Source organism: Cherax quadricarinatus, chromosome 5, assembly GCF_038502225.1.
Source record: "Cherax quadricarinatus isolate ZL_2023a chromosome 5, ASM3850222v1, whole genome shotgun sequence".
NCBI classification, from domain to species: domain Eukaryota; kingdom Metazoa; phylum Arthropoda; class Malacostraca; order Decapoda; family Parastacidae; genus Cherax; species Cherax quadricarinatus.
The window spans coordinates 67,474,259-67,493,127 of record NC_091296.1 but is presented as its reverse complement, the minus strand read 5'-3'; the positions used below and the strand labels follow the sequence as shown (position 1 = coordinate 67,493,127).

Genomic DNA, 18,869 nt, shown 5'->3' with positions numbered 1-18,869 from the left:
TATATTTTTAAATATTTATACAATAGTGTACTGTATATTGAAATAAATAGAATAGAGGAAATCAACTCTAATATACATTATTTAGGTATGAATACTGGTCAGAGAGCCCGTTGTAAGTATGAGGCGTCGGTAAACGAGTACACCACTAAGTGAGGAGAGGCTGTATACTAAAAAAGATACCATAGAGTCAATAAAAAAAATCATGCAGACCAATGTAATTATTATTAGTAGATACTACTATTATTTAACCCTTTCAGGGTCCAGAGGCCAAATTTCAATGTGTGCACCAGTGTCCAAGAATTTTCAAAAAATAATTTTGTTATTTTTTCTTATGAAATGGTAGAGAATCTTTTTCTGAAGGTAATAAAATTTGATGGAAAATTGACAAAATTATGCTTTTGTGAATTTTGATGTGTCAGTGATAGTTACGCATCGGCAGTTTTGCCGACTTTGACTCCCATTTTAGGCCAATTACCTTATTCCAGTCAACCAAATTCTTAGCTATTTCACTAGTATTACTTCTATTCTATCGACTGAGCACAAAACATTGCCAACTCAACTGTTTCAACTACAAAATAAAGTGATTGGAATTTGGTAATTTGGCCAATTTAGTGCAAAGTTCAAAATACTCCAATTTCAAAATAGGGTCGAGAATAAACAATGCAGGCATTCCTGGCACTAAACTAACATTTCCTCTGTTCATTAGTTATGTTTTCAGGCTTTACAAATGAATTCCATTTTGATTTTTAATTCACATAATGAATTTTTATTCAAGCCAAAAAATAGAAGATTTACTGTCATGTAATATTGTAATAATTGTATATATAATATCAACACATTTGTGAACATATATGTATTAGACCCACCAGCTGCCGTGTATTAGATGTGTGAGGTCATTCGTTTACTCTTGAACATCGGCAAAAATTTAACATTTCCACCACATTGAGCTCAGTTTCAAGCCATTTTCAGTACTAAAACCAATCAAAATCATCTCTATTTCTGTAATAATTGCAAATACAGTTGTATAAAACATACGAAAAAAACGCTGCAAAGTTGCGGTTTTAATCGAAAATTACAGTCTCGGTTTTCTTTCTCTCATTATGCACTGTGTACTGCAGAATTTGTTTTATGTGGTGCACACATACCACATAGATGTATTCTCTCATATCTAGGCCCAAATTTACCGCTCACAGCTTATCAGAGTGACCTGAGCTCACGGCGTAGATCTATGGCACAGACCCTGAAAGGGTTAAAAAGAAGCACTAAACCTATGTGAGTCAAGCAAATTAAAGGAACTTAATGCAATAAAAATCTGATAAAACGGACTAATATGGGGTACGGGGTGTCCGGGTTACCAAAAATTCCATTGTACTGAAACATTCCCAAAAGGGAACTTCAGCCCCCCATAATCTTCATCAGCTCTCAAAGCCCCCAGATAAAGAAGAAAAAAATGCAACTTTAACCCTTTGACTGTCGAAAGGCCCAATCCTGAAGTGTCTCCTGGTGTCGCAAAATATTCGAAAAAAAAAAAATTATTTTTTCTTATGAAAATGTTAAGATTATTTTTCTGATTGTTTTAGTCCCCCCCCAAAAAAATTTCCCATCAGTACTTACCGAGATATAGAGGCATGAAGTTTGCAGAAAATGAGCCGCGTATGGCAACAGCGGCGACTGCCGCTCACCCGGTAAACTTTAGTTTACTTGTATTTGAAGGTTTGTTGTTTTTTTCACTATTTTATTTTTTCACATAACTTATGTGGCCTATGAGACCAAAATAAGGTGCAATGTACATATATACACTCGTTGTATACAACACAATAAGCACACAAACATAATTATCAATATATTGTTTACAAAACTTGTTTACAAAAACAAACAATACCAAAAATTTTTTATTACTATTGTTCTATAATATATATACCAATATACAGTCACTGAACATATTCCTAGAAGTTCTGCAGCTTGTGGAACTCTTTGAAACATGGTGTCATACACAATGGTGTTTTACATTCCTCACACACAAAACATGGTGTCATACACAGTGGTGTTTTACACTCTCACACATAAAACATGGTGTCATACACAGTGGTGTTTTACACTCCTCACTCATAAAACATGGTGCCATACACAATGGTGTTTTACACTCCTCACTCATAAAACATGGTGTCATACACAGTGGTGCTTTACACTCCTCAAACATAAAATCAGTGTGTGTGCATTTTTGTGGAAGTTTTTTTTATGTGCAAAGACAAAATACCTTGTCTGAGCAGTTTTCTTCAAAGTATTAGCAGGCAGTTGTGTTATGTAGTTATCCTAGGTAAATGGTCGTGTGTCATCATTCCTTCCTTCCTAATTTCCTTCATTCCTTTCCTACCTGGAGGCTACCTGGAGGGCATTCCACCTCTCTTCCTACATTCCTTCATCTGTCCTTCATTACTTTTTTCCTTCCTTTCATCTAGTCCTTCCTTCATTCCTGCCTTCCCTTCTTGCTTCTGGTTTCTATAATATATATACACATATATAGTCACTAGATACTTTCATAAAACTGCTATTATCACCATTCAGCAAGCTTGTCTTGTGTGCAAGTGTGTGGCTTATAATTGTTTTGAGTCAGGAGTCGGCAGCTGTCAAAATGACATATTATCTCATTACTCACTCCTCCTACCGCCTGTCAAAACAATGGGGTCGGATGCTGCTTCCCCCTCCATTCTATCTAATTATCTTTCTCCCTCATTCTATCTCTTTCAATCTGTCTCTCTCTTTCTATCTGTCTGTCTATCTCTGTCTCACAGGTACACATAAATACAACTATACATAGTGTAAATTACCTATGATAACCCAAAAAATCCAGACAAAGTGCTATACTCTGCTTGAAGATGTGAGTAAACGTGATGATGACACAGTCTTGTGGCTCTCTCTGAGACAGACCTAGACGGATAGACAGGGAGCTTGGCAGACAGACAAATAGACAGACAGACAAATGTTTGTTCGTCGTCATCTTCTCCTCCTCCTCCTCCTCCTTTTCCTCTTCCTCCTCCTCCTCCTTCTCCTCCTCCTTCTTCTCATTCTCCTCCTCCTTCTCCTTCTCCTTCTCCTCCTCCTCCTCCTTCTCCTCCTCCTTCTTCTCCTTCTCCTCATCCTTCTTCTCCTTCTCCTCATCCTTCTCCTCCTCCTCCTTCTTCTCCTCCTCCCTCTTCTCCTTCTCCTCTTCCTTCTTCTCCTTCTCCTCCACCTTCTTCTCCTTCTCCTCCTCCTCCTTCTCCTCCTCCTCCTTCTCCTTCTCCTTCTCCTCCTTCTTCTCCTTCTCCTCCTCCTTCTCCTTCTCCTCCTCCTTCTTCTCCTTCTCCTCCTTCTCCTCCTCCTCCTCCTCCTGGCTCTTGACAGATGGACAGCTGCCCCCCTCCCTCCACCCTCGTTTACGCTCATCAAAGGTCAGCTCTTATCAGATGTTATCTCCCCTTATCTTGTCACTGTCATGGGGTGAACTGTTTTCATGCCTCAAGGGAACATATTATTACATATTATTATTAATAGGTATTATTATTATTATTATTATTATTCCTCTTCTTCCTCTTCTTCTTCTTCTTCCTCCTCCTTCCTCCTCCTCCTCCTCCCTCCTTCCTCCTCCTCTTCCCTCCCTCCTTCCTCCTCCTCCATCCTTCCTCCTCCCTCCCTCCTTCCTCCTCCTCCCTCCTTCCTCCTCCTCCCTCCTTCCACCTCCTCCCTCCTTCTTCCTCCTCCCTCCTTCTTCCTCCTCCCTCCTTCTTCCTCCTCCCTCCTTCCTCCTCCTCCCTCCTTCTTCCTCCTTCCTTCCTCTTCCTCCTTCCTTCCTCCTCCTCCTCTTCTTCCTCCTCCTCTTCTTCCTCCTCCTTCTCTTCTTCCTCCTCCCCTTCTTCTTCCTCCTCCTCCTCCTCTTCTTCTTCCTCCTCCTCCTCCTCCTCCATTGCTTTTGGTCTCAAACTCCTCGAAATCATGAAATTGATCTTCATTGACACTTCCATCTGTGTTAGAGCATCCCAGATTTGCTGGGAAGTCACATATTTCTTACCGCTAGACATGCTGAAAAAGGAGGACTGAAATGGTATTCCCACAATGCACCACTGGCTCCCCGATTTTTTTTATATGGTGCACACTGACCATGGAGACCCATTCTCTCACATGTGGGCCTACCAGCTTTCTCCTGCTTGATTTGAAGCCGCTAGAATTTATGGGTATAGATACGTCAAACAACAAACACGGTATCTCCTATGACGTATATATACGACAGCGACAGTAAAAGGGTTAAGTCACCCTAGTTTTCCTTCCAACAAGATTGCCATCCCAGAGCTCTGCCAATATAAATTCTGGAGCCTCCCATGGGTGGCAGTTCAGTGCACATCCTTTCAAGCCTTGATACTGGTGAGGGGCTCTTGTTCCAGGGAACTAGCACTACCCTCTTCTTTCTTGGACTGAACTTGATTATCTCCCATTCCCCAGGCTCTGCATGACCCCTATGGGTTTATAGTAGTTCTTCCCCATAATTATAATAATAATAATAATAATACAGTAAACCCTCCACATAATGGGCTAACTGAGGGTAAGGAGCAGGTGGCCAGTAATGGCAATGGAGATGGATGGAGAGGAGACTGTTTTGTTGTGATTATAATGATAGTTGGCAATTCTGTAACTAACAGACTTCATCCATTGTCTCCAAATCAAACAACCTAGCAGATTTTGCTTCATATTTCCAAGGTCTGTTACACAGAGGTCTGTTATATGGAGGGTTTGCTATAGTAATAATAATGTATAGGGGTAAAGCAAGCCATGAAATTAATGAAAAAGACACAAAACAGCACAAACCATATTAAAATATTTATCTTGGAGGAATCTTTATTTGTAAATTTATCATAACTTTATGAGTCTTTCAGTGAGTAAAACATTGATATAATAAAGGCTTATGCTATTATGTGTGTGTTTGTGGATCAACATGTGTAGCCCATGGAAAGGATCAATCATCACTGAGGAAAGGTTACACTTATATACTTCCTTCATGTAGTATTCTTGTGAGTGCTTGTAAAACATAAACCACTCTACCATTGCTCCTATTATCAAGGATAAAGATCATACCTTGGAACACCTTAAAGGCACTGTACAAATTCATTTCACTTTCATCTGCAAGAGGTGCATTGGTTTTATATGTGAGATTGAAAAAATTTGATATTTTGGGTGGATGACCAGTGTCAGAAGAGAATACCTCTCAGCCTAGCACTAATACAGGAGACAGCTTGGAATCTCTATGATGACTTTAAGAATGAGGGTAGTGGTGCTAGTAATAAACCGGAATATACTTCAATCTCTGGATGCATCAACAGGTTTAAGGCAAGAGCAAATTTGCATAATGTTAGAGTAAGTGGTGAAGCTTCTAGTGCCAATATTAAAGCACCTCAGGCATTTGTGAAAATGTTGGGCAAAGTTATTAATGCCAGAAATTACAGTACTCATCAGATATTTAACTTGGATGAGACTGGAATTTTCTTCACCTTTTAATTAAGTCAGCTTAAAATTGGCAAGATACATCACTTGTGGTAAACAAGACAACATCAACATTCAAGGTAAATACAGTACTATACAGTGGACCCCCGTCTTACGATATTAATCCGTTCCTGAGAGCTCATCGTATGCCGAAATTATTGTAAGGCGAATTAATTTTCCCCATAAGAAATAATGGAAATCAAATTAATCCGTGCAAGACACTCCAAAGAATGAAAAAAAAAATTTTACCACATGAAATATTAATTTTAATTACACACAAACTGAAGAAGACATGCACAATTACATACTACTCTACTAAGAATAGAATACATGACACTTACCTTTATTGAAGATCTGATGATGATTGATGGGATGGGAGGAGGGGAGAGTGTGGAAGTTATTGTTTAGAAGGGGAATCCCCTTCCATTAGGACTTGAGGTAGCAAGTCCTATTCTGGGGTTACTTCCCTTCTACTTTTAATGCCACTAGGACCAGCTTGAGAGTCACTGGACCTCCGTCGCACAACAAATCTGTCCACAGAGGTCTGTACCTCCCGTTCCTTTAAGATTTGCCTAAAATGGGCCACAACATTGTCATTGTAATAGTCACCAGCACGGCTTGCAATAGCTGTGTTAGGGTGCTTTTCATCCATAAAGGTTTGCAGTTCAACCCACTTTGCACACATTTCCTTAATCTTTGAAGTAGGCACAATGGATTCCACAACTGGCATAGGCTTCTCAGGGTTAGCCCCAAACCCTTCAAAATCTTTCTTAATTTCCATACTAATTCTCACCCTTTTTACCACAGGGTTGGCACTAGAAGCTTTCTTGGGGCCCATGGTGACTTATTTTGCAGTTACAGGCACAAAAAACACTGGGATGAGGTGAAATGTACCGAATGTATGCATGGATGCGACCACACTGGCTGGCTTGTAAACACTGGCGCTGAGGCCACACATGGGATGCATCCTGGACAAATCGCATGAGGCGAGGCAAAATTTTTGCGTTCAAATGTATCGTATGGCAGATTTAACGTAATGCAATGCCATCGTAAGGCGGGGGTCCACTGTAATGTTTAACACATTTACATTATTTAAACAATGCTTATTAACTACTTGTATGTAAAAAAAGAACAGTACTGAATGTAAAATATTGGATAAATATTCTTGCCCCCCTCCCCCCCCAAAAATTAAATGAAATAAGATACAGAATATTAAGGCTCAGGAATGCATCTCCAATTATAACATGGGTGTCTAGGGAACAACAGGTTCAGAGTTCTGAACAATTACTAGTATCATGCATATTTTAGCATCATAAGTCAATGACCTACTGTACTATAATAATAAAACAATTGCATATGTTGTGCACCAATACATTTGGCTAAGCAAAAATCATATAGAGTATAAGTACAGTATGGTACAAACCTTGGTAGTTGATACCAACAAATTGTTTGAAAAAGACATGTGAGCAAACTACCTGAAGTATACCTGGAGGGTGTTTCGGGGGTCAATGCCCCCACTGCCTGATCTATGATCAGGCCCTGCGGTTTATCAGGGCCTGATCAACCAGGCTGTTACTGTCGGCTGCATGCGATCCACTGTATGAACCACAGCCTGACTAGTTACCTTGATCACTTCTGACACACAGAGGACAAAAATAACAGTATAAATAGGCAGAAAGTGAGGTGTAAGTAACACACAGTAACCTGAAAAATTCAAGTGAGACTTATTAGAGATGAGGTCAGGTAGACAATTTTCAGATTGCTGTGTCACTCACACTCTACTTTCTGCCTACCTGTGGTGGATCAGGGCCTGATCAACCAGGCTATTGTGACTGCCAGCTGCACACACTCCACTGTGAACCACAGCCCAACTGGTTGGGCATTCACTTTAGGTGTCTGTCCAGCTTCCTCTTGAAGACAACTATGGATCTGTTGGTAATCCTGCTTATGTATGCTGGGAGGCAGCTAAACAGTCTTGGGCTCTTGATACTTATTGTGTTATCTCTTAATGCACTCACAGCACCCCTGCTTTTCGCTGGGGGGATGTTGTACTGCCTACTGAGTCTTTTGCTTTTGTAGGGAGTGATTTCTGCATGCAGATTTAGGACTAGTCCCTCTAGGATTTTCCAGGAGTAAATTATAATGCATCTTTCTCGCCTGCATTCCAAGGAGTACAGGTCAAGAGGGTTTTAAATATTTCCAGTAATTTAGGTGCTGGTTGTACTTGTATGTTATTTTCAACCTCTGTATGTTAGAAGTCATCAGGACAAAAACATTTTCTATTAAATGTCCTAGTGTTTGCTTGCATGTCTTTTAAACTGTATAAGTGCAGTACGTATCTATATCAAGACTTAATAATGATAAAGACTATATACAGCGTACTGTACATATAAGGAGTTATACATTTGTGTGAAAGTAACACTGGGTTACATAGTTACATAAATTTGAATTAAAGCACATACACCTTATTCTTTCATTCTCTAAACATATAGTCAAATCCTGTTATCCAGAAGCTGGTTGACCCAAAAATTCATTATCTTACTATGAGCACTTCAAAGTGGGTGTGCTGTAATTTTCTCTTTCAACCAAAATATTAAAAAATTAAAAATAAAGGTTTCTGTATGATGCATCCACTGCATATTTTATTTTTTAAAGATATCAAGATATCAATGCTTAATATTACAGTAGATTATCTAAACTGTGTATAAGCTTCTTGAGGAATACACATTTATGGTTAAATTTTATTTTAGCCAACTGCAGATGATTCTTGCTGATGATCGACTTGAATACATTACAATAAATACAACTTTCCCTTACATTCAAATTCAAAGTTTATTCTCTATAAGGATTACAATGCTGAGTTTACAGAATTTGGTTATTGTGTGGTTTACATGTAGTAAAATAATAATTACTAGAACACCTAGCATGGCTAGGCATTTCGGGCAGACTTAAATTAAGATTAAATGTTAAAATTATTTAGCAACCCCATGAATTCTTCTCTGCTACACTGTATCTAAAAAAAAAAAAATAAATGGCATACATCAAAAAAAATGGAAGAGGAAACACCAGGTCAACTGTTAACTGACTGATTGCAAGTGACACTTGCCAATAATCCATCTTTCTTGATGTTTTAATTTTATAACAAATCAATTTCCACATAATTTTTTTTCCTCCAATTATATTTAAATTAAATGGCCTACAGTAAGTCCTAACTTAATGTCGTTTCATCATAACATTGATGAGGAAAAAAGAAAATTGATTCCTGGCAGGGACCACTGTCTATGTGGAGTTTGCAGGTTCATTTTTGAACTGAGTTGTGGTAGGAGGTGCTCCTTACAATTTTTGCTTTGCAAACAATTTATTCCCTGATTTAACCCTGTTGCAGTGAGTGCTAAAGGTGCACTGTGCATTCCAGATGTTTATAGTATTAATTAGCCTATGGTAAAATTAGTTTCATTATATGTCATGTCACTTAAAGTTGCAGTTTCCAAGAACCTATCAACGATGTTAAGTAAGGACTTGCTGTATATCTAAACAGTTATAGAAAAAAAATGCCGTGTCCACTGATGATTTAACACAGCCTTCACGCTCTCTAACAATGTAAGTAATATTGTATTGTTCTTATGTGTGTTTTCCACTCCCTCACTGCTGTAGTTGAATGTGGTGTGAGAGTAGTGAAGTGTGGAAGAAGTCTGGTCTGATAGTAGTGAAGGGAGAAGTGGGGTTTGGGAAGTGTGTGGGAGAAGTGGGGTTTGGGAAGTGTGTGGAGTGGGATGAAGTGTAAGGGTGGCAGCAAGTAGGCTGCCACCTACTCTTTCTCTCTCAAAGTGTCATTCATTACTTCCTTCTTTCTTACCTCCCTTCCTTCCTTCCTTCCTTTCTCCCTCTCTCTCTACCATAAAATCTAACACAATATTCTATAAAGATGCAGGTTTATGTGCCCAGGTATGTAGTGTGTGGGTATAGCTTTGAGGAAATTTTTTAAGAGAGGGTATGACAGGAGAGTGTGGTTTAGCTGAGTGTTCTACTACCCCAAAACACCTCACCAGGTGACATAACATGTCTAGAACACAGCAGCACTGATATCTACCAAAGACGCACTCATTCAGATTCAAAGTCACACTCAAATTCTCATTAACACTCATTCAAACTCAGGGATCAATCTCTGGTACGGCTGGAAAACATTAGGATGTGTTTCGGTAAGACACTTGCTGTCCCTGTTCATCGATCAGTAAAATAGGTACTTGGGTGTTAGTCAACTGGTGTGGGCTGCATCCTGGTACAAAATTGACCTAATTTGCCCAAAATGCTCTGCATAACAAGGGGCATTCTATATAATAGTATGTCACTGAGGTCAGCTAGGCCTGTATACCTTGTACATGCACTTGTAGAGATAAAGATATTATTATTAACACCTACACTGAGAGACTGATTACCAGAATACCTCATCTTCTGTTAAGCCTCAAACATTGCCACTAGAGCCTCAAATATTGAGGTTTGAGCATCAAAAAATTGAGGCTTGACTCTCAGTTTTTTAATGCTATCCTACATTGTACTTTAACATAATTCCCTGTAACAAAAAAAGCTGGTAGTGAGTGGTAATCAGCATGTATGTGTACTCACCTATGTGTGGTTGCAGGGGTCGAATCACAGTTCCTGGCCCTGCCCCTTCACTGGCTGCTACTAGGTCCACTCTCTCCCAGCCTCAAAAGCCTTGTCATACCTCTTTTTAAAGCTATGTATGGATCCTGCCTCTACCACTTCACTCTCTAGATTGTTCCACTTCTTGACAACACAAAGGCTGAAGAAAAAATTCCCAAGATCCCTATGACTCATCTGAGTTTTGAACTTCCAGTTGTGCCCTCTTGTTCCTATTTTCCATCTCAGTATTTTGTATATTGTAATCACATCCTACCTAGTCCTGTCCTCCAGTGTCATCAGACTGAGTTCCCTTAACCTCTCCTCATAGGACATATCCTTTAGCTCCAGGACTAGTTTTGTTGCAAACCTCTGCACTTTCTCCAATTTCTTTATGAGCTTGACCATGTGCAAGTTCCATATTGATGTTCGTACTCCAATATTGACATGACATACATGGTATACAGTGTAATAAATAACTCCTTATTTAGACTTCAAAACACTGTTTTTAGATTTACCAGACACACATTTGCTGTGGTAGTTATGTGGTTGGTGTGCGCCTCGGGATATGCTCGGCATGATATTCACCCCAAGGACCTTCTCTTTGAGAGAGAAAGTACATGTAAGCGAGAGTGCATGAGTGTGTGCACGTGCGTATGTGGACTGTGAGTGCATGTTTACAAAGAGGAAATGGCCTAGAGGTTTTCTGTCTAAGACAAAATTATGGTTATGCTATTACTCCCTCTGCCCGATCAGTTTCGGGATAATGTAATTTGACTGTATTGGGAAGATCAGACATCCTTCGTTTTTGCCTTAATGTGACAAGGTTTTGTTGGAAGCTCAGCTAAAAATTTCTATATACAGTACTATATACAGTTTATAAAGCTTAATTTATTTTGTGTAAATCACGACTCAAAATATAAAACAGTTTTTCCAGTTTTATACATATGATATGACTAAATTATTTATTTTGCATGTCTATGCAAATGTCTTTTCATATTGCTTTTATAAGAAGTAGCATAGTCGCAGTATGAACAAGCATATGGTCTCTCTCCGGTGTGCATGCGAAGATGAATAGTAAGATTACTCTTTAGAGTAGCACGATACGGACAGTGTGGGCAAGCATGTGGCTTCTCTTTGTGGGAATGAATGTGTTTCAGCATATCATCATTACTGAGACTGGTGTATGGACAAAAAGTACAATGATGCAGCTTGCCGATATTTTCAAAGATGTTGCCAACACCAGATGCTCCGCCCAAGCCACTCGTATTACCATCACTATCCACGCCCACCTGTAAGGGATGCTCGTCTTACTAAACATTTTGATACATTATTTATAGTACAGGTATTACAAATGTAGAGTTTCCTTTAAGTGTTTATTTTCAAAAGTCTTTCAGTCAACAGATACTGAAGCAAATACAGTGGACCCCCGGTTTACGAACAGCTCCCAATGCTGCCAATTATGTAAGTGTATTTATGTAAGTGAATTTGTATGTGTATGTTTGGGGGTCTGAAATGGACTAATCTAATTCACAATATTCCTTATGGGAACAAATTCGGTCAGTACTGGCACCTGAACATACTTCTGGAATGAAATAATATCGTAAACCGGGGGTCCACTGTATTTAGTACAGAGAAATTTCCCCAGACTAAATTTGAGTTTTATGGGCAATAGAACAAATTATTATCATTATAATCAAGAAGAAGCGCTAAGCCACAAGGGCTATACAGCGCTGCAAGGTAGGGAAGGAAGCGAGGGTATTGGGCAGCAGAAGGGGGAAGGGATGATCAGTAGGTTACAGAAAATGGCAATAGAGCAAAAGTAAGTTATCTTGATAGTGAGTAGAAAATTGTCAGTCCTAACAAGTTATTAAACAGAATTCCAGTATGATTTAAATAAAAAATTATAAACTATTCCTTTTTAGAAAGTGAGATTTCCTGAGAAGAGAATGGTTTATTATCAGTCTTAGCAATCTTCTGTTGGCCAGTACAATACCACTATTTCAGGCTGCATGCCTTGCATTCATTTATCATGATACAATTACCAAATTTTAGCAAAGAACGTGAACTAACACATTTAACTGGAAGGGGAACTCCAAAAACTACGGAAATAAGTCAAACTGTTCGACTTCGTTGTGTTAATCCAAGATAAATCTGCATAATTTATCACCAATATATGCCTTTAACAAGTACAGTGGCACCTTGACTTACAAGTTTAATTCATTCTGTGACCGAGCTCGTAACTCAATTTGCTCATGTATAAAATCAATTTTCCTCATTGAAATTAATTGAAATGCCGTTAATCCGTTCCAGCCCCCCAAAAAACCACCCCAATTTTTTTGTTACAGGTTTTTAAATAAGAACCACCTTCACTACTCCACCCATCACCATCTCTACTACACCCACCACCCTCGGTACTCCACCCACCATTATCACTACTCCACCCACCATCCTCACTACTCCACCCATCACCATCACTACTCCACCCACCACTATCACTACTCTGCTCACCTTTATCAGTACTCTACCCACGGAAGGAACCTCCATGAGGCAGGTGAATATCACGGAGGCCTTCCTTAATGTTTCTGGAGAAACTCTGAGTGTTGAAATGGAGGTTACCTTTTCCCCAGATTTATACGAGAACCAAACAAGGGACGAGGTGCCTTGCTACAATCTGGGATTAGTGTGGGAGTATTATCCTTCCGGTTATGTCTTGGAAGAGCATGTTGGATGGGGCAAAGTACCTGACATTCCTCTGGGTACAGAGTTGGATTTGACCTCAGATACTCTGCCAGTTAGTGGCGGCGTATCTGAAGCTCGCTCATAACTTGAATTTTGGCTTGCAACTCGAAGCAAAAAATCGACCGAGCGAAGGCTCGTAACTCAGAAAATTCGTAAGTTGGGGCACTCACGAGTCAAGGTACCACTGTACATGTTAACTGCAGCTAATGTAGGACTGTATAATGATGTATGTCAATTTATATGAAAATTTTAAACCCACTAAAATGAATACTATACAAGCAAAGTGCATATTATCCTGTTAGTCTACCTGGCTATTTTTGTATTTTATTCTCATCTTTTATCACTCATGCACTCACCTGACTAGGTAGGTTGGAAAACAAACATACACAGGGCCAGGAGCTGACTCAACCCCTGCAACTACAAATAAGTGAGTATGTACGTGTGTGTATGAATGTGCACACATGGGGGCATGCACACACACACACAGCTGGAGGACCAGGCAGGTATAATAGGGAAGGCACTGCAATGGATCAGAGAATACCTGATGTTAAGGCATCAGCGAGTCATGGTACGTGATGAGGTGTCAGAGTGGGCGCCTGTGACAAGCGGGGTTTCACAGGTGTCAGTCCTAGGACCAGTGCTGTTTCTGGTATATGTGAATTACATAACAGAAGGAACAGACTCAGAAGTGTCCCTGTTTCAGACAATATGAAGTTAATGAGGAGAATTCAGTAGGAGGAGGATAAGGCAGGATTACAGAGGGATCTGGACAGGCTGCAGGCCTGGTCCAGCAACTGGCTCCTAGAGTTCAACCCCACCAAGTGCAGAGTCATGAAGATTGAGTAAGGGCAAAGAAGACTGCAAACAAAGTACAGGAAAAGGATCTTTGGAGTGTGTATAAGATTGAGCACATCTTCTGAGGTGCACATCAAGCAAATAACTGCTGCAGCACATGGGTGATTAGCGAACCCAAGAATAGCATTCTGACATCTCAGTAAGCAGTCGTTCCATACCTTGTATACTGTGTACATCAGGCCTGTATTGGAGTATGCAGCTCCAGTTTGGAGCCCTCACCTGGCCAAGCATGTCAGGAAACTAGAGAAAGTACAAAGGTTTGCAACAAGACTAGTCCTGGAGCTAAGGGGCATGTCCTACAAGGAGAGGTTAAGAGAACTTAACCAGATGACAGTGGAGGATGGAAAAGATGAGGGACATGAAAACAACATATAAAATACTGAGAGGAATCGACAAGGTGGACAGAGATAGGATGTTCCAGAGATGGGACAAAGCAACTAGGGGTCACAATAGGAAGACGAAGACTCAGATGAGTCACAGGGATGTTAGGAAGCATTTTTTCAGAGTTGTCAGACAGTGGAATAGTCTGGAAAGTGAGGTAGTGGAGGAAGGTACCATAATATTTTTGTGAAAGTAATAAAACAAAACAAAAAAAAAATTCTGAACGGTACTTACCGAGATATAGAGGGGGGAAGTTGACCCAAAATGACTGGGTGGCAGCAACTTCAGCAACTTCCGTAAAATCGCATTTCTTTATTTTGCGTTTTTTATACTTTTTTCTTTTTCTAGTAACATTTGTGGCCTGTGAGACCAATACTGTATATAATGTATATATATACACTCACTGTATTTAACACAATAACAACACTAAAGTTATTATTAACCCCTTCAGGGTCCAAGGCCCAAATCTGAAGTGGTGCCCCAGTGTCTAAGAATTTAAAAAAAAAAAATTGTTATTTTTTCTTATGAAATGGTAGAGAATCTTTTTGTGAAGGTAATAAAACAAAAAGTACGAAATTTGATGGAAAATTGACGAAATTATGCTCTCGCGAATTTTGATGTGTCGGCGATTTTGCCGACTTTGACTCCCATTTTAGGCCAATTACATTATTCCAGTCAACCAAATTCTTAGCTATTTCACTAGTATTACTTCTATTCTATTGATTGAGCACAAGAAATCGCCAAGTCAACTGTTTCAACTACAAATTAACCCTTTGACTGTTTCAGGCCCCTCTCTGAAACTGTCATTCTATGTCGCCAAATATTCAAAAAAAAAAAAAATTATTTTTTCTTATGAAAATGTTAGGAATATTTTTGTGAGTGTTTAAAGCCTAAAAAAAATTTTTTTGCCATCAGTACTTACCGAGATATAGAGCCGCAAAGTTTGCAGAAAGTGACGTGCGTACGGCAACAGCGGCGACTGCCGCCCACCTGGTATTCTTTTATTACTCTAATTCAAAGGTTTCTCGCATTTTTCAATATTTTTCTGTTCCAGGTAACTTATGTGGCCTGTGAGACCAATGTAAGGTGCATTCTTCAAATATACACTCATTGTTTACAACACAATAACAGAACAAACTTTATCACTATTAGTTTGTGTATACACTTTGTTTACATAAACAAACAATACAAAACAATGTTTATTACTATTGTTCCATAATATATATACATATGTACAGTCACTAAACACGTTCCTAGAACTGCTGCAGCTTGTGGAACTCTTTGAAACATGGGTATATGCAGAGGGGCACTTCACACTCCTCACACATAAAACGAGTGTCTCTGTGTGTTTGTGGGCGTTTTGTGGTATGCATACATACATAACACCTCTTCTGAGCATTTTTCTTGGCAGTAGTAGGAGGCAGTTGTATGGGGTAGTGATCACCAGGCCTGAAACGAGATGACGTGTGTGGGCGCTGGTCTATTGCAGGAGTTGCTCCTTGGTACTTTGCAATTATTTGTCTGATTACTGACAGGCAAAATTCACCATATTTTGGTGTTTTGTTGGTCTTCAACTTGTATATGTTATAAGCATTTAGCATAGAGATATCAACAAGATGGAAAAAAAGTTTTATATACCACTTATAACTCTTGCGTACACAGTCTGCAAACCCAATCTGCATGTCACATTTGTCCACTAAGCGCATATTGAGGTTGTAGTCCATGACAGCTGCAGGCTTTAGAATGGGTTCATTGGTCTCTCTGTTGTCCCTGCCACTGGGTACCATTTCGTTTCTGTGAACTGATGTCAACAATGTGATATCACGTTTGTCATGCCACCGAAATGACATGATGTCATTGGCAGCAAAGGCTTGCACCTCACCTCTGCGAGTGCCAGCGTCGAACCTTGGCATATGTTTACGATTACGATGCACTGTGCCACACACGTCTGTCAAGTTCACTCGCAAGAAATCACTGAGTAAGGGGCTTGTGTACCAGTTATCAGTAAATAACATATGCCCCTTACCAAGATATGGTTCCATCATTGTTCGAATCACATCACCAGAGATACCCAATAACTTCATGGTATCTCTCAAAGTATTACTGCCAGTGTACACAATGATATCCAAAACTAGACCACTTCTGCAATCACACAGTACAAATAGCTTTATACCAAAGCGTTTCCTCTTGCTTGGTATATATTGCTTGAATGAGAGTCTTCCTTTGAATAAAATCAAGGACTCATCAATAACAAGCTTCCTGAAGGGATAAAAATACATGCAGCACTTTTGTTTCAGGTACATAAACACATTTCTGATCTTATACAGTGGACCCCCGCATACCGATTTTAATCCGTGCAAGAGGGATCATTGTTATGCGAAATAATCAGTATGCGAATGAATTTTCCCCATAAGAAATAATGGAAATCAAATTAATCCGTGCAAGACACCCAAAAGTATGAAAAAAAAAATTTTTACCACATGAAATGTTAATTTTAATACACACAAACTGAAAAAGGCATGCACACTTACATGACACTTACTTTTATTGAAGATCTGGTGATGATTGATGGGATGGGAGGAGGGGAGAGAGAGTGTTAGTGTTTAGAAGGGGAATCCCCTTCCATTAAGACTTGAGGTGTCGAGTCCTTTTCTGGGGTTACTTCCCTTCTTCTTTTAATGCCACTAGGACCAGCTTCAGAGTCACTGGACTTCTTTCACACAACATATCTGTCCATAGTGGCCTGTACCTCTCGTTCCTTTATGACTTCCCTAAAGTGTTTCACAACATTGTCAGTGTACAGGTTGCCAACACGGCTTGCAATAGCTGTGTGAGGGTGATTTTCATCAAAAAAGGTTTGCACTTCAAGCCACTTTGCACACATTTCCTTAATCTTTGTAGTAGGCAACTTCTTCAATTTCTCTCTCCCCTCCTCTGAACCAGTTTCCTCAGGTCTGGCCTCTTGCTGTTGAAGTTGATCTATCAGCTCATCAGTGGTTAGTTCTTCATTGTCCTCCTCCACCAACTCTTCCACATCCTCCCCACTAACCTCCAACCCCAAGGACTTTCCCAATGCCACAATGGATTCCTCAACTGGCATAATCCTCTCAGGGTTAGCCTCAAACCCTTCAAAATCCCTTTTGTCTACACATTCTGGCCACAGTTTCTTCCAAGCAGAGTTCAAGGTCTTCTTAGTCACTCCCTCCCAAGCCTTACCTATAAGGTTTACACAATTGAGGATATTAAAGTGCTCTCTCCAAAACTCTCTTAGAGTCAGTTGAGTTTCTGAGGTCACTACAGAGCTTTTGTGTACAGTTTTTTGAAGTTTGCAATAACCTGCTGGTCCATGGGCTGCAGGAGAGGAGTGGTATTAGGAGGCAAAAACTTCACCTTAATGAATTTCATGTCCCCATAAAGTCGCTCTGCCACGTCTGTAGGATGACCAGGGGCATTGTCTAACACCAGGAGGCACTTAAGTTCTAATTTCTTTTCAGTTAGGTAATCTTTCACATTGGGGGCAAATGCATGGTGTAACCAGTCATAGAAAAAGTCCCTAGTGACCCATGCCTTACTGTTTGCCCTCCACAGCACACACAAATTCTCCTTGAGGACATTCTTTTGCCTGAACGCTCTGGGAGTTTCAGAGTGATACACTAATAAAGGCTTAACTTTGCAATCACCAGTAGCATTGGAACACATCAACAAAGTAAGCCTGTCTTTCATAGGCTTATGTCCTGGGAGTGCCTTTTCCTCCTGAGTAATGTAGGTCCTGCTTGGCATTTTCTTCCAAAACAGGCCTGTTTCATCACAATTAAACACTTGTTCAGGTTTCAGTCCTTCAGTCTCTATGTACTCCTTGAATTCATGCACATATTTTTCAGCCGCTTTGTGGTCCGAACTGGCAGCCTCACCATGCCTTATCACACTATGTATGCCACTACGCTTCTTAAATCTCTCAAACCAACCTTTGCTGGCCTTAAATTCACTCACATCAGCACTAGTTGCAGGCATTTTTTTAATTAAATCCTCATGCAACTTCCTAGCCTTTTCGCTTATGATCGCTTGAGAGACGCTATCTCCTGCTAGCTGTTTTTCATTTATCCACACCAATAAGAGTCTCTCAACATCTTCCATCACTTGCGATCTTTGTTTCGAAAACACAGTTAAACCTTTGGCAAGAACAGCTTCCTTGATTGCCTTTCTGGTGCCCACAATAGTAGCGATGGTTGATTGGGGTTTCTTGTACAACCTGACCAGGTCGGCGATACACACTCCACTTTCATACTTATCAATGATCTCTTTCTTCATCTCTATTGGAATTCTCACCCTTATTGCTGTAGGGTTGGCACTAGAAGCTTTCTTGGGGCCCATGGTCACTTATTTTCCAGAAAAAGCACCGAAAACACTGTAATAATACAAAATATTCCGATTGTATGCTTGGATGTTACCGCGGAGGCTGGCTGGTAAACAATGCCACCGGCGGCACATGTGAGGCTGGCTGAGGGCGCACATTGGACGCGTCTCGGACGAAAATCGGTGAGCGGGTTTTTAAGCGGTATGCGAGGCAAAATTTTTGCGATTAAAGCAAGCGGTATGCGGATTAATCGTTATGTGATGCCATCGGTATGCGGGGGTCCACTGTATAACCTGTCGCTTCTGTCAGGCCTGGTTTTGTCTGAAAAGTGTAACATACGTAACAGTATCAGAAAACGACTGACACCTATAATGTCACTAAAACCTGG

General features: G+C 40.0%; 1 protein-coding gene across 4 annotated transcripts in view; it reads right to left on the bottom strand.

Annotated features, from left to right (window-relative positions):
• Positions 1–18,869, bottom strand: part of LOC128684714 (zinc finger protein 771) — a 274,487-nt gene that overhangs the window by 69,672 nt on the left and 185,946 nt on the right. Inside the window, exon 6 of one of the 4 annotated variants that reach the window (XM_070103699.1) lies at positions 4,852–11,441. The exons of the other annotated variants lie outside the window; for them this stretch is intronic. Coding sequence (XP_069959800.1) covers positions 11,115–11,441 — 327 coding nt within the window. The 3' untranslated portion in view covers positions 4,852–11,114. Of the gene's footprint in view, positions 1–4,851; positions 11,442–18,869 lie in introns of those variants that run through there. 4 annotated transcript variants of the gene reach the window in all.